Source organism: Anabrus simplex, chromosome X, assembly GCF_040414725.1.
Source record: "Anabrus simplex isolate iqAnaSimp1 chromosome X, ASM4041472v1, whole genome shotgun sequence".
Classification (NCBI taxonomy): domain Eukaryota; kingdom Metazoa; phylum Arthropoda; class Insecta; order Orthoptera; family Tettigoniidae; genus Anabrus; species Anabrus simplex.
Genome location: NC_090279.1, coordinates 126,659,566 through 126,675,379, shown reverse-complemented (window position 1 = coordinate 126,675,379; position 15,814 = coordinate 126,659,566). Strand labels below are relative to the sequence as shown.

General features: G+C 41.3%; 1 protein-coding gene across 1 annotated transcript in view; it reads left to right on the top strand.

Moving 5' to 3' along the window:
* The window catches only part of LOC137503199 (uncharacterized), a 126,026-nt gene extending 111,576 nt beyond the window's left edge, over positions 1-14,450 (top strand). Inside the window, exon 5 of the mRNA XM_068230713.1 lies at positions 13,840-14,450. Coding sequence (XP_068086814.1) covers positions 13,840-13,897 — 58 coding nt within the window. The 3' untranslated portion in view covers positions 13,898-14,450. The remainder of the gene's footprint in view (positions 1-13,839) is intronic.
* The last annotated feature ends 1,364 nt before the right edge of the window (positions 14,451-15,814 follow it).

Genomic DNA, 15,814 nt, shown 5'->3' with positions numbered 1-15,814 from the left:
TAGCTATGTCCGTCCTCAACAGGCTTAAACTTGGTTTCTTCCGAACATCGTAACTTTAGTCTATTGATAAATAGTTGTTCTTGCATACTATAGACGTGGTATAATTTCAAACACGCACACATAGCTATGTCCGTCCTCAACAGGCTGAAACTTGGTTTCTTCTGTAACTTTAAGCTAATCATAAATAGTTGTTCTCTTTAATCTACATACTATAGACGTAGTATAATTTCAAACACGCGCACATAGGTATGTCCGTCCTCAACAGGCTAAAACGTGGTTTCTTCCGAACATCGTAACTTTAGTCTATTGATAAATAGTTGTTCTCTTTAATCTACATACTATAGACGTAGTATAATTTCAAACACGCACACATAGCTATGTCTGCCCTCAACAGGTTGAAAGTTGGTTTCTTCCGAACATCGTAACTTTAAGCTAATCATAAATAGTTGTTCTCTTTAATCAACATACTATAGACGTGGTATAATTTCTAACACGTACACATAGCTATGTCTGCCCTCAACGGGCTGAAACTTGGTTTCTTCTGTAACTTTAAGCTAATCATAAATAGTTGTTCTCTTTAATCTACATACTATAGACGTGGTATAATTTCAAACACGTACACATAGCTATGTCTGCCCTCAACGGGCTGAAACTTGGTTTCTTCTGTAACTTTAAGCTAATCATAAATAGTTGTTCTCTTTAATCTACATACTATAGACGTGGTATAATTTCAAACACGCACACATAGCTATGTCCGTCCTCAACAGGCTTAAACTTGGTTTCTTCCGAACATCCTAACTTTAGTCTATTGATAAATAGTTGTTCTCTTTAATCTACATACTATAGACGTGGTATAATTTCAAACACGCACACATAGCTATGTCTGCCCTCAACAGGTTGAAAGTTGGTTTCTTCCGAACATCGTAACTTTAAGCTAATCATAAATAGTTGTTCTCTTTAATCTACATACTATAGACGTGGTATAATTTCAAACACGTACGCATAGCTATGTCTGTCCTCAACGGGCTGAAACTTGGTTTCTTCCGAACATCGTAACTTTAGTCGTTCTCTTCAATCCTCATGCTATAGGCCTAACTCACAGCCATGTCCAACCTCTATACGTTGAAACTTGGTTTCTTCCGTAACTTTCACCTAATCTCTATCGGTCGTTCTCTTTTCAGATGTTCCCCTGCTGCGAGGAATGTAATGTAACGTTTTCAAGGCGTGATAACTTCATGCGCCATATGAAATCAAAACACCCTAGCATAACATCTGCTTTATGTAAAGTTTGTAGTGTGTATTTCGCTAACGTAGAGCGATATGAGGATCACTTAGCAAAGGAACATCAAATATCTACTCGCCCTCAGGTAGTAGTAGGGAAAAAGCGTGCAGCTACTGATGTAGCTGTAGAAAGTACTAGTAGTAAAAAACCTAGAAAAAATCATGAACAGATGTCCCCCTGCTGCGAAGAATGTAATGTAACGTTTGCAAGGCGTGATAACTTCATGCGCCATATGAAATCAAAACACCCTAGCATAACATCTGCTTTATGTAAAGTTTGTAGTGTGTACTTCGCTAACGTAGAGCGATATGAGGATCACCTAGCAGAGGAACATCAAATATCTACTTGCCCTCAGGTAGTAGTAGGGAAAAAGCGTGCAGCTACTGATGTAGCTGTAGAAAGTACTAGTAGTAAAAAACCTAGAAAAAATCATGAACTTCAAACTATTCACTGCGAGCACTGTAACACTGATGTACCATCTTCGCATTTTCAGGGGCACTTACGGAGTAATGCACATAAAAATAATGCGTGTAGAAGTGGTAGTAACGCAAACATCGAGGAAATTAATACAGCATTTAAAAGTAGGATTGCTAGTTACCGAATTCGCACCAGTCAAAAGTTTCAGAGCACTTCAAACTTTTTAAATTGCGTTCAACCGGATGTACAACAGCTTCTTGCTAAATCTTTGTCCAATCATAGTTTATTTAAAGTTAATTTTGAACTTTTCGCCTTGTACATTAAAAGCACGGATGAATCCGAAATAACGGACATTAAATCATTTAATACGAAGAATTTTGTCATAAGTGAGTCGACTAATTTTGGCGATGTACTTAGGGATGTCTCTAACATTATTTCAACTAAGCGAGGAATTTCAGGAAAAGGAATCAGGGTGGGCTTTAGTTGAGATAATGTATCTAGAAGTTAACATCAATAAGTACAATCCTGTGCGTGGATCTTCGCACATCGAGCTGCCGACATGGATTCAGCAAAGAAAAGCTGTTGTAAACATCCAAAACAATGACGAAGCATGTTTTGCATGGGCGGTGATGTCAGCTTTAAATCCTGTGAAACGGAATGTAGCGAATAGAACATCATCGTATCCACACTATTCAACGCAGCTAAATTTCGATAGTATAGAATTTCCTGTGCAGATAAAGGATATTAAGCGCTTTGAGGAACTAAATAACATTAGTATTAATGTGTATGGTGTAGAGAAAAAGTCTGTAGTAGGTCCTCTGTATTATACATGTCATAAGAAGAGTACTCACGTTAATTTACTCTATATTGAAAACAGTGTGAATAGCCACTTTTGCTGGATTAAAAATCTGAGTAGACTTGTTGGCAGTCAGTTGTCAAAACGTAATGGTAAAAAGTGGCTATGTGATGGATGCTTGCAGTATTTTAAAACCGAAGATCAGTTAACGGAGCATTCCAAGAATGACTGCAATCATGTACGTACGGAGATACCTACTACAGGCAATAATGTTTTAAAATTTACAAATTTTCACAAGCAGATGTGGGTACCGTTCGTGATTTATGCAGACTTTGAAGCCATCCTCACGCCATGCAACACATGCTCACCTAATCCTGACAACTCTTTCACTAATACTACGCACATGCATGTCCCGTATAGCTTCGCGTATTACATCAAGTGTAGTTACGATAGTACGCTTAACAAGTTAGAGCTGTATCGAGGACATGATGCTGCTAAAGTATTTTTAGAAAGACTTGAAAGTGATGCAGTTCGTCTCGGTCGTATTCTGAATAGTAATATTCCTATGAAGCCACTCACCGAAATTCAGTTAAATGATCATGAACGTGCTACAAAGTGTAGCATTTGTGATGGGGAATTTTCCGAAAATGACCCTAAAGTTTTTGATCATGATCATTTAACTGGTTTCTACAGATGTGCCGCTCATTATAGCTGTAATCTTAAGTATAGAGTTCCTAAATTTATCCCTGTAATTTTTCATAACTTATCCGGTTACGACTCTCATTTCATCATTTCACAATTTGGAGCTTCGGATGAAAAAGTAGATATAATCCCTCAGAATAAAGAGCGGTACATTGCGTTTGCAAAGTCTGTAAAAGTAGATGCTGAGCATTCTATAAAACTGAGATTCCTTGACTCGTTTCGCTTTATGGTGAGTAGCCTCGATAAACTTTCTAGTCATTTACAGCCTGAACAATTTACAGAAATTCGACGCGTTTTCCCTGAAGAAGCGCAGTTTAATTTACTTCGGCGTAAGGGTGTTTTAGTTACGAATATCTCGACTGCTTAGACCGCCTCGAAGAACGTGCCTTACCATCGAAACAATCCTTTTACAGCTCGCTGAATTCAGCAGATATTAGTGATGATGACTATTTACATGCACAACATATCTGGGAGCAGTTCCACATTCAAACGCTGGGTGAATACTCCGATTTATATTTAAAGACAGATGTACTTTTGTTAGCTGATGTTTTTGAAAATTTTCGCTGTGTTTGCATGAACACCTACAGCCTTGACCCATGTCAGTATTTTACTGCACCTGGGTTAAGTTGGGACGCGATGTTGAAACACACGCGTGTGAATTTAGAACTGCTAACTGATATTGATATGGTGCACTTTATAAAAGCATCCATTCGAGGCGGTCTGAGTCAGTGCAGCGGCCGGTATTCGAGTGCTAATAATAAGTACATGCCGAGTTTCGATTCCAGTCAGGAATCTCGGTATATCGTTTACCTCGATGCTAATAATCAGTATGGGTGGGCGATGAGTCAGCATCTACCGGTGAGTGGTTTCCGCTGGCTGACGCAGTGCGAAATTGATGCTTTACAGCTACACGCCCTAGGTGATGAAGCTGATAAAGGTTATTTCCTCGAAGTTGACTTACAGTATCCTAAAGAGTTACACACTTCTCATAATGACCTACCGTTCTGCCCTGAAAATATGAAGTCCCCGTACATTGCATCAACGACGAAAATGCTCATTGCTAATTTATGCGATAAATCTAAGTATATCATTCATTACCGAAATTTAAAACAGTGTTTGCAGCATGGTTTGAAGTTATCCAAAATTCATCGCGTACTAGAATTTAATCAGTCACCGTGGCTAAAGCCATATATCGATCTGAACAATAATTTAAGAACGAATGCGGTTAACGAGTTTGAAAAAGATTTCTACAAGCTCATGAATAACAGTGTGTTTGGTAAGACTATGGAGAATGTTGACAAACGCGTTGATGTAAAATTGATTACAAACTGGGATAATATTAAGAAAAGGTATGGTGCTAACTATTTAATAAGTAAACCAAATTTCCACAGCTGCACCATCATACATGAGAATTTAGTTATTATACAGATGAATCGTGTCAAGGTTAAGTATGACAAACCTACCTACGTCGGCTTCACAGTACTTGAATTGGCTAAAACACTCATGTATGAATTCCATTACGATTATATGATGAAGAAGTACGCGCATAATGCGCAATTGCTCTACACAGATACCGATTCGTTTATTTATCAAATCAAAACTGATGACTATTACAATGATATAAAGCCTGACTTGGGTAGGTTTGATACGAGTAACTATCCTGCAGATAATCAATATCATCTACCGCTAGTGAACAAAAAGGTTCTAGGTAAAATGAAAGATGAATGTGCTGGGAATATTATCGATTCATTTGTAGGTACTAAATCCAAGTCATATTGCATAAAACTCTTAAATGAATTACAAATAAAGAGATTGAAGGGGGTTAAAAAGAATGTCGTTCAGAATCAGCTAAGTTTTGAAAACTATAACAATTGCATTAAAAGTAATCCGCCTGTTTTGCATAAGCAAATGTCTGTCATTAGAAGCAAGAAGCACCAGTTGTACACTCATTTAATTAGTAAGGTAGCCCTTAATAGCGATGATTGTAAACGGTTTGTCATTCCAAATTCTACCAACACGCTAGCCTGGGGGCATAGTAGTATTGATAAGTACTACTTTACATAAACATTATGCTAGAGGTGTGTGTACTTACGTTACGCTGTCTTACATCACAATTCGGGAGAGGTACGCTGAGAGCGTAGTACAGCAAGTTTAAACTTGTACATTCAAGAATTGCATCGAGAAGTACGCAAACATCACTGGGGTAAAATGATTCAAGATAAAACTTGTACATACAAGATGTAAATAAATAATGTAGAATTGGCATATTCTTTTATTTTAGGTTAGGTATCACCTTCCTCCCGCTCCTTATTTGCAGGATAGAGTTTTTGTTTATTACTCATAGAAGAAAGAAGGTGATGAGCAGTTTCGTAAGTATAGTTCGGTAAGTATCTCGAGAGCAGAATTTTTTTTTGACAAAAAAAGCACATAGCTTTGTAAAGCACGTGGAATTTACCGCCACCGGGGCAGCACTGTTCTCTCTGGATTAAAAGCTTTGTTTCCAAACAAGAGCACGTGGAATTTGCCGTCACCGGGGCAGCACGGTGATTAAAGATGGTGGATGACAGCTCTGTCAGAAAAGCACATGGGTTTGTAAAGCATTTAGAATTTGTCGCCACCACATAGAGTGTAGCACGGTGATTAAAGATGGCGGATGACAGCTGTCAAAAAAGCACATGGCTTTGTTTCCACGTGGAATTTGCCGTCACCGGGGCAGCACGGTGATTAAAGATGGCGGATGACAGCTGCACATGGCTTTGTTTCCACGTGGAATTTGCCGTCACCGGGGCAGCACTGTGATTAAAGATGGCGGATGACAGCTGTCAGAAAAGCACGTGAGTATGTTTTCAAACAAGAGCACGTGGAATTTTTCAATTTGCCGCCACCACATAGAGGGTAGCACTGTTCTCTCTGGATTAAAGATGGCGGATGACAGCTGTCAAAAAAGCACGTGAGTATGTTTTCAAACAAGAGCACGTGGAATTTTTCAATTTGCCGCCACCACATTTCAAAGGTAAGTAGCTAAAGAGGGCAGCACTGTGCTCTATAGATTAAAGATGGCAGATGACAGCTGTCAAAAAAACACGTGAGTATGTTTTCAAACAAGAGCACGTGGAATTTGCCGCCACCACATAGAGGGCAGCACTGTTCTCTCTGGATTAAAGATGGCGGATGACAGCTGTCAAAAAAGCACGTGAGTATGTTTTCAAACAAGAGCACGTGGAATTTTTCAATTTGCCGCCACCACATTTCAAAGGTAAGTAGCTAAAGAGGGCAGCACTGTGCTCTATAGATTAAAGATGGCAGATGACAGCTGTCAAAAAAGCACGTGAGTATGTTTTCAAACAAGAGCACGTGGAATTTGCCGCCACCACATAGAGGGCAGCACTGTTCTCTCTGGATTAAAGATGGCGGATGACAGCTGTCAAAAAAGCACGTGAGTATGTTTTCAAACAAGAGCACGTGGAATTTGCCGCCACCACATAGAGGGCAGCACTGTTCTCTCTGGATTAAAGATGGCTGCATGTCGAAAACCTTTTTTTTCAAATTATCCGCCACCACATTTCAAAGGTAAGTAGCTAAAGAGGGCAGCACTGTGCTCTATAGATTAAAGATGGCAGATGACAGCTATCAAAAAAGCACGTGGCTGTCAAAAAGCACGTGGATTTGTTTATCTCGAGCTAGTGAGGTTAAGTTGGTACCACTAAGGTTTAGGCCCGTCAAGATGGCAGTACTGAGGTTAGCGATGCGTTGTTGTCTTTCAAAAAGCACGTGGCTGTCAAAAAGCACGTGGCTTTGTTTACCTCGCGCTAGTGAGGTTAAGTTGGTACCACTAAGGTTTAGGCCCGTCAAGATGGCAGTACTGAGGTTAGCGATGCGTTGTTGTCTGTCAAAAAGCACGTGGCTTTGTTTACAAATCTGTCAAAAGCACGTGGCTGTCAAAAAGCACGTGGCTTTGTTTACCTCGCGCTAGTGAGGTTAAGTTGGTACGACTAAGGTTTAGGCCCGTCAAGATGGCAGTACTGAGGTTAGCGATGCGTTGTTGTCTGTCAAAAAGCACGTGGCTTTGTTTACAAATCTGTCAAAAGCACGTGGCTGTCAAAAAGCACGTGGCTTTGTTTACCTCGCGCTAGTGAGGTTAAGTTGGTACGACTAAGGTTTAGGCCCGTCAAGATGGCAGTACTGAGGTTAGCGATGCGTTGTTGTCTGTCAAAAAGCACGTGGCTGTCAAAAAGCACGTGGCTTTGTTTACCTCATGCTACTTAGGTTAAGTTGGCACTAGTGAGGTTTAGGCCCGTCAAGATGGCAGCAGTGAGGTTAGCGATGCGTTGTTGTCGATGACAGCTGTCAAAAAGCACGTGGCTTTGTTTACAAATTCAAATCTCCCGCCAAAATTCAAATTTCCCGCTAAAATTCAAATTTCCCGCGGGAGGAGGAGGCGGAGGAGGAGGCGTGCGGCGGAGGAGGCGCCAGAACTCTCCCATTATACTACTTACTTCCATTCCTAGCCAAGGCCTGCATGTTCTATAAATTTGAGCGAAATCGGTTGTGACGAGTAGGGAATGCCCCTTGTAGGATGGTTTCTACGAAAGTAATTAAATATTTTATTCAATGAGGAAATCGCTCCCCACCTGGAAGTGATTCGATTTTAGTCATTCTATAGGGAGAACCATGTGAAGCATATTTAATTCCTTATCATTTTAAGATTCAATCTTGTGTGCGATTCAATTTATTCAGAAGTTTGGAAAGCTGTGAAGCAGACTACAATTTCAACTCTTGCCTGCCAGTGAAAGAAGGAAGCCTGCTTCCAGAAGTATGGAGAATGTTGCAGTCAAACTGCACTGTTGAGGACTTCTTTTGTGGGGAGGATTCTGTGATAACTGGAGAGGAAAGGAGTGTGGAGGAGTTGGTAGCATAACAACAAGAAGAAGAGCGCAGTGAATTGATGCTTACCAGTACTGAGGCAAATCGTAGATATCTGCCATCTGTAGAGGAGCCTGAAAATGATTTTCATAACCATTGTGAAGTTGAAAAACAAATAGACGATGTTAGAGATATGCAGGATAAACATAAATCTATTCCGGTCTCTTTCGGTAGGAAGCAGTGTTTGTGTAATTTTCTGTCAGGAATATGTATGTGTTAATGTTATAATTAGTAATTTTCAGGATCTAAAATTTTACCCTGTATCGGTACATTATCTCCTCGACTTTATATTATGAAAAAGTCTGCGAATTTCTTCTGAACACTCCCAGACACAAACGAATATTCAAGGCAGTCAGCAACCACTGCACGTGAATTTAACAGAGATTCTGGCACATCACTTCATGCCAGAAAAAAATCCGGAAGACTACGTGCCATGTTTGCTGCCTGCACAAGAGGTAAACTCTGTTGAACACTTTGAGGCACATCTTCCTCTTGCAACTCATCATCACACGGATTCCCATCACTTATAATATATATTGCTTTAGAAATTGTTAAGTTGGAATGTATGTCTTTTATGTTACTTGTATGCTACTTTGTGTTACTTTCCTCTAAATCAGAATCATCGGTTCTGTTGAAAAATTCAATTTTGTTGTTCAGTACAGTTGTCAAAGTGAACTTAAAATATTTCTAAAAAAATTGGATAAAATTTGCCATCATGTAGGTTGGACTATTTCTTAAATTTACTATTTAACTTTCGGGTGTGTTCATTTTATGAACTATGAATAGGGTAGTTTAAATATTCTTTTATGACATTTATGACAGCAAAGCCTCGTTAAGACGTTCCTACAGGAGACAACAAAAAAGAACGTGCTAACCAAGGAATCCTACTACTCTATATACGAATAAAAACTATCCAACAAGGATACAGAAACAATAAATACGACTTTTCCCGACATGAGGGCACTTTACGTTGTGTAGCCGCGGGTACAGTGTAAACTATATCTACCATATCTAAAGATGAGAGGAAAGTATTATTAAAAGGTGTGAAAAACGCGCGAAAACAAATATGAAAACCTTTTCTGATGGGGCTCATAAAATACCAAATGCCCTGAGTAGGGAAAATAGGCGGAGCTGGCACAGGGGCTAATGTGCAAGCTGGCGGATATACATTGGCTCTTATGGGACTAACTCCTGGGAGCTGGCCCAGGGGCTACTGCGCAAGATGGCCGCGACGCGCAATCCACCTCTAGCCACGCGTTACGTCCTCTGAAACCTCCAGACGATAGGATGCCGTTATCTTAAGGAATACTGTCGAAAGAGGCTACTGAAAAGGGCGCCTGACTTGAGAGAGCATGTGTTAGCGAACTCTGGGTCTTCAGCTGAGTCTAGGCATGATGTATTCTAAGTTGTTGTCTATGTAACCTCCCTTGGCCAACTCTTGTAGGAAACTTTATTCTGGTGTGTTGGGGATCGAGCAGAGTAAAGCTCCTCCAGGGGCACCCTTGTCTTAGGTAGGAGTCGAGCAACATGTGCTGTTGTTGTGTCTGCATTGGTGGACTAGGGGTCTTTAGCTGAGTCTAGACACGTTGTGTGCTAAGCTGTTGTCTATCCAAGCTCCTGGGCCAACTCTTGTGGGACACTTCATTCCGATGTGATGGGGTTCTAGAATAGTAAAGCTCCTCCAGGGGCACCCTTGCCTTAGGTAGGAGTCGAGCAACATGTGCTGTTGTTTTGTCTGCATTGGCGGAATCACGGGGGTGTCTGGCTAAGTCTAGGCACGTTGTATGATAAGCTGTCGTCTATCTAACCTCCTTGGCTAACTCTTGTAGGGGGCACTTAAGCCCTAGGTGAGCAGAGTAAATGCCACTCCCAAGGATTCGAACGTGGAGTTGACATAAACTAAAAAACTAAAGAGCATAATTGCATTTCAAATATCCTCACCCTTATTGAAATATGTTTACGATGGAGGTATACTGACAACAGTAAATGACTACAGTGTACATGTCAGCGGAAAAAATGACTTTGCGAGCTAAGCTGTATTTTTCCAATCTGGTGTTGTAAAGGAATGCGACAACGTGTTATGACGCAAGACATCTGACTTGAGAGAACTCGGAGTCCTCAGCTACAGGTGAAAGCTTGTTCGGTTACGTCTCAAAACTCACGAGTCTCAGAACTCGCGGGCTATAATTAGTAACAAATAGTATCAAAACTGACGACTACAAACTGGTAGCTAAAGTAAACATTATAATGAGTCTCAAAATTCACGAATCCTGACAGCAGGTGCTTGCGATGACTGCAGGAGGGATGAGGTGCGCGGTGACTCACGCTTCCCTTCAACCCATGTTTTTCCATCGACTTAGGGCAGTCATCCTGGTAGCAGATTGTCTATCAGTTGTTTATCTAGTTTTTCTTAAATAATTTAAGAGCCCCTGGGGGCCCTTTTTAGTCGCTTCTTACGACAGGCAGGGGATACTGTGAATGTTATTCTGCCACCCCAACCCAGGAGGGAAAATAATGGTTAGTGAATGAAAGCGACCGAGGTGTATTAATATCATTATTTTAAAAATATTTTGCTGTTGTCTTAAAGTTAATATAATACATTTCATACCTTTCACATAAATTTATAATACTGGCATAGGGCCTCCGGGGAGGTCTGGTGCAGGTCTTTAGAGTTGACGCCGGATAGGTCACCTGCACGTCTGTGAGGATGAAGTCCTACCTAAGATGAAGTCTAATGCTGAAGACGGCACGAATACCAGTCCCCGAGCCATAGGAATTAACTAATGAAAGTTAAAATCTCCCACCCGACCGGAAACCGAACTCGGGACCCCCTGGACCCCTTGGACCAAAGGCCAGCATGCTAACCATTTATGCATGCAGCTGGACGACATAAAATTAAAGTAGGTGTATTTTCCACTGCTAGTTAAAAGAAACTGTCAGTTGTTAGTTCTGGGGCTTAGCTCCATAATGCGCGAAAAGGCGGCATTTATTTGAATAAGGAATTTTATTTAGAGATATTAGATGTCAAGCCAGTTAATTCACTCATTTAGTTTCAACATTTGGAGATTCATTTGGAAAAAGGCGTATTTCTAATTTTCGTAAGCGTTCATCTATTCGCTTACTTCAATCGGTTATCTACCAGGTACATTTAAACTGAAAAAAAAATATCCGTGTCGCATCCCATTATTCCGCGCGATATAAATGAATGATATTTGAAACTCATTCGATTATTTTATTTGATTATTTATTCGATTATTTAAATAATCGGATGGAAGTTATATGATTATTAAAAGTATTCGATTAACCCATCACTAATAGGGTTGACATTTAATCATTCAGAGAAGGACTGGCCTTGCTCGTGAGTTTTGAGACTGGCGCAGGCAGAGAAACTTGTTCTTACTAATCCTCTTCCAGGAATTCGTGAGTTTTGGGACTGGCCCAGATGGAGAAACTTGTTCTTACTAATCCTCTTCCAGGAATTCTTGAGTTTTGGGACTGGCCCAGATAGAGAAACTTGTTCTTACTAATCCTCTTCCTGGAATTCGTGAGTTTTGAGACTCGTGAGTTTTGAAACTCGTGAGTTTTGAGACGACACGGCTTGTTCGTGGTGTCGTTACTACAACTCTTGCTACTATGATGACGTCACTCCACTCAGATCCTCATTTTTTTATGAGGTGAGGTGGAGGGGTAGAATTGCGTCAATGGTATACTGCCAGTCGTGAGGGTGACTAAAAGGGAGGGCTAACTCTGGCGAGAGCTGTGCTAGGAAACAGTGGTAAATAGGCATAGACAGAGCCTTATAGTTGCATTCCCTAATTTCTTCTTCTTCTTCCTCTTCTTCTCCTTTATCTGTTTACGCTCCAGGGTCGGTTTTTTCATCGGACTTAGCGAGGGATCCTACCTCTACCGCCTCAAGGGCAGTGTCCTGGAACTTCAGACTGGGGGTCGGAGGATACAACTGAGGAGGATGGCCAGTACCTCACCCCGCCTCGCCCGCGCGTTGACCTCTCAAAACCTAACTGCTGACGTGATTATGGTCAAAAGTGTTAGGTTAACCGATGCATTTGACACCAGACTTAACTTTACAAGGGCGTTACAGTCTCAAGTTTGAGATTCGATCCTACGCTCAACCTAAATAGACGAGATGGGACATGATCCAGGGATTTTGATGCTGAGATTGATGGAAGCTGATGGCTACACATGGGACTAGGAATATGATGTAAGGTGTAATACAAATGCTTTATTCATAGGGGGCGTATATTGGGAAGCATCTTCGAAGTTCTAGATACGGAGAGCCTGGCATGCACATATCAGCACGTGCAAGTTGACTAGCTTTGGATGTATTTGCTGACACATGGAATACAAAGTTCATTTTTTCTACAAGTTCGCAACTTAGGTACAGTACAATCACACAGGAAGACCTAAACTATCTTCAGACTAAATACCCAATATAATACGTAAAAAATAATGTGCTGCTGGAATTTAGCCCTGCAGGAGTTCGCGTATTATCAGAATTCCCGAATACAGAATAAGATCCCTACCTACACTTCACGTTCGATACCCCTGCAGGCCTAACGTTGCGCTGACCACGCGTTAACCTCCCAGGACTTGACATGGTACCAGGGAGATGGTGTAAGACTTAATACATATTCTTTATTCATTGAGGCGTAACGCTGAAAAGCGACTTTAGGTCTTGAAGAGTTGAGCGACCGCGCAAGGTATAAGCCAAAGAAAGACAAAGGCTACGAAAGGCGTGAAAATTAAACACTCCTTAGCACTCGTAAACGTAATAGCGTGGGGGCTCGGAAAAGAACAAGAGTTAACCGTGGAAGGTCGGATAGGATAGATAAAAGTGAGTGGCCTAACACAAGTAAGTAGAAGCACGCGTGTACATGGGCTCTTATTGCACTAACCCGGTGGAGGCTGTGCTAGGGCTTTTTTCACGTATTACCCTAATTCGAGGTTCTATCCTCCTAACCGGATGCCCTTCCTAACTTGCGACTCTCGGTGGAGTGATGTAACATAGGTAGGAGCGTGGTGGATTACTGCTGTAAGAAACGACTAAGAAGGGGTGTTATGGGCTCTTAGCTTCCGAGCGCGGTATTAGCTGCAAGAGGACCTCAAGCTGAGTCTGGCATTAATTATTGTTGTTTAAATTTCTTTGAATAGGGAATCGAGGGTTGCTATAAATTTGAAAGGATGAACTATTCCCTAGAAAAACTAATCTGCCAAAAAGAACTAAGACGGAATAATCGAATTTTTAATTTAAAAATATAATAAGTTTGAAACTAAAATTAAAAAGTGAAGAAAATCAATTACTCTCACAGTAAAGAAATCTGCAAAAATTCACATCATAGATAATTGACAGGTCGTAACAATCCTAGAAGTAAACATTCAACCGTGAACGTTCAGAAATACAGGTAGTTTAATACAAAACGTGTGGCATTAAAAATGGCAGGCGAGGACTCTATATACAAAATAAATTCAATGTTTAAAGCATCCTTTCAGCGTGCAATTTTCTTTCTTTCTTTATTGGCAACCTGACTACAGTGCCACTCGACTGACGAAGAAAATTTCTAGAACATTGTGATAGGTTTGCCATGTCTGCAGCACTTCGTAACTGAATCAATTTCTCTTCAGGTAATTCTTATGGTGGCCTGTTTCACTAAAATTTATCCCATGTAAACCAGCTCTAAGGAAGTGTAATTGTGTGTTCCAGACTCGGTGCGAACTCTGTGCGGCACTCTGCGGATCACTGGCGTAACATGTGGAGATAAGGTAATTGCAGCTGAAAGAAGATACCAGAGTTGTGGAAGAATTGGAGAGAACTAATGAGGAGACAGGGAACAGCCCGAGTTTATTGGAAGAAGTGCTGAAATACAGTGAGATGGTGATAGAACTGAGGGAGGAGGCATTTGAGAAGAAAGCAATGGATGTGGAGAAAGCACGTAAGGACAGAGAAGAGGAGGTGGAGAGAGCATGAAAGAAGAGAGAGAAGGAAATGGAAAAAGCTTGTAAAGACGGAGAGAAGTTTGTTGAGAAGAGAGAAACTTCCTCTCCAGAGAGACAGAGAGTGTGGCGGAACAAAGAGGAAGGTCCACGGTGGCGGGAACTGCTCGTCCAGTACGAACCAGGTCAAGAAATCCTTCAGCAAATTCTACATTGGGCCTCTGATCAGGGATATATCAATTCGGTGAATTTCCTTCTTGCAAGAAATCCCTGTGTGGACTGGATGAGCACCGATTTGAACCATGCTGCAGATAGGGGACAGCTGCATGTTGTGGATGCTCTGGTAGGAAAGGAGAAAATCGAGGTCGAGTGGACTATCTCTCTTTTGGAAGGAGTGACATTGATGTGAACATTGGTACCCACAGACAAGGAGTGCCTGCACTGACCTTGTCAGCCATAGAGGGCCAATCGGAGGTGGTGATGCACCTGGTGGAGGAGGGAGGTATTACTGGGGAGTTGCTCAGTGGGGTCACCTCGATATAGTGATGAACCTCACCACACTAGACCCCACTAGTCTCAATGCTAAGGCTAATAGTTGCACATCTCTGTCCCTTGCCAAACGGAGGGGGGAAGCCACCATGAGGGGGTACGCTTCCTAGAGCAGTACTCACTGAGCAAGTAAGTTACTTGGACACACAACAGTAATGTAGTGTGTCTCCCTCTATCGACACTATGATCCTTACCTGCGCCGTGGAGGTGAGGAGGAGCCCTTACTCCTCTCAGGAGGTTCAGTGCTACAACAGTGAGGGATCCTACCGGTAACAAAGAACTCTGTGTTGTGTCGTTGCCTAGAAACGAATGGTATTCTGTGCTAAGGTTTGTACCAATGCAAATAAATTGTTCCAAGATAATAAAACTGTTAAATGTGAGTTAGTGTTGGCCCCAGAACCATCTTCCTTGTGATTAAATTAGCAGCTCTCTGCAGACCATACGCCGCTCTCTAATTGGGAGTTAAGTAGAGTAATATACTTGCACAGTATCGTCCAATTAAGTGGTTGAAGCCGCTGTACAGGCTGTTGACAGTGTGGATAGTCAGCACCATAGATCATCCAGGTAAGTGACCTCGAGAAACGTTTCCGTTGAAGACACCGGCAATGAAATATGTAGCATGATCTCAGATAGGTAGGTGGCCTTCAGATGTGGCACTGATGGGAAACTTGAAATATTGTACGTAAATTTCCCATCACACAGGTGACAAGCACATCAGTCATATTATAATTTTCATGTTTTCCCTCCTCACCATTACATTTATGCTTTCAGTAGTTCCTGCATTGAGCCCTGCAGAAGTATTTGAAATACCTTTTAAACAAGGGTGAAGGTGAGAGTCGATGCAAGTGGCTGTGTCAGCGGAAAATAAGGTAGACTACTGATCCACTTACCCCAGTGCTTGAAATGAGATTTTACCAGAGTATGAAATCAGGCTTGAAATTAGAAACTACATTCTGAGTTTAATTGTATGGTATTTATCAAAATAATCATTAATGATCTCAATTAACTTATGACGATAAATATATCTTTTGCAGTAAATATTTGGTTTGAAAAGCCGTTGGCTCAATAAACTCGCGTCGTCACCCTGAAGTAGTGCAGCTAATTTCAGGTGCACCCCTGTGGAGATGCATATACCTTTTTAACCACGTACCTGGAATCGAACCGTAGCTGAATGCTATGATGCCGTGGTTTCATTG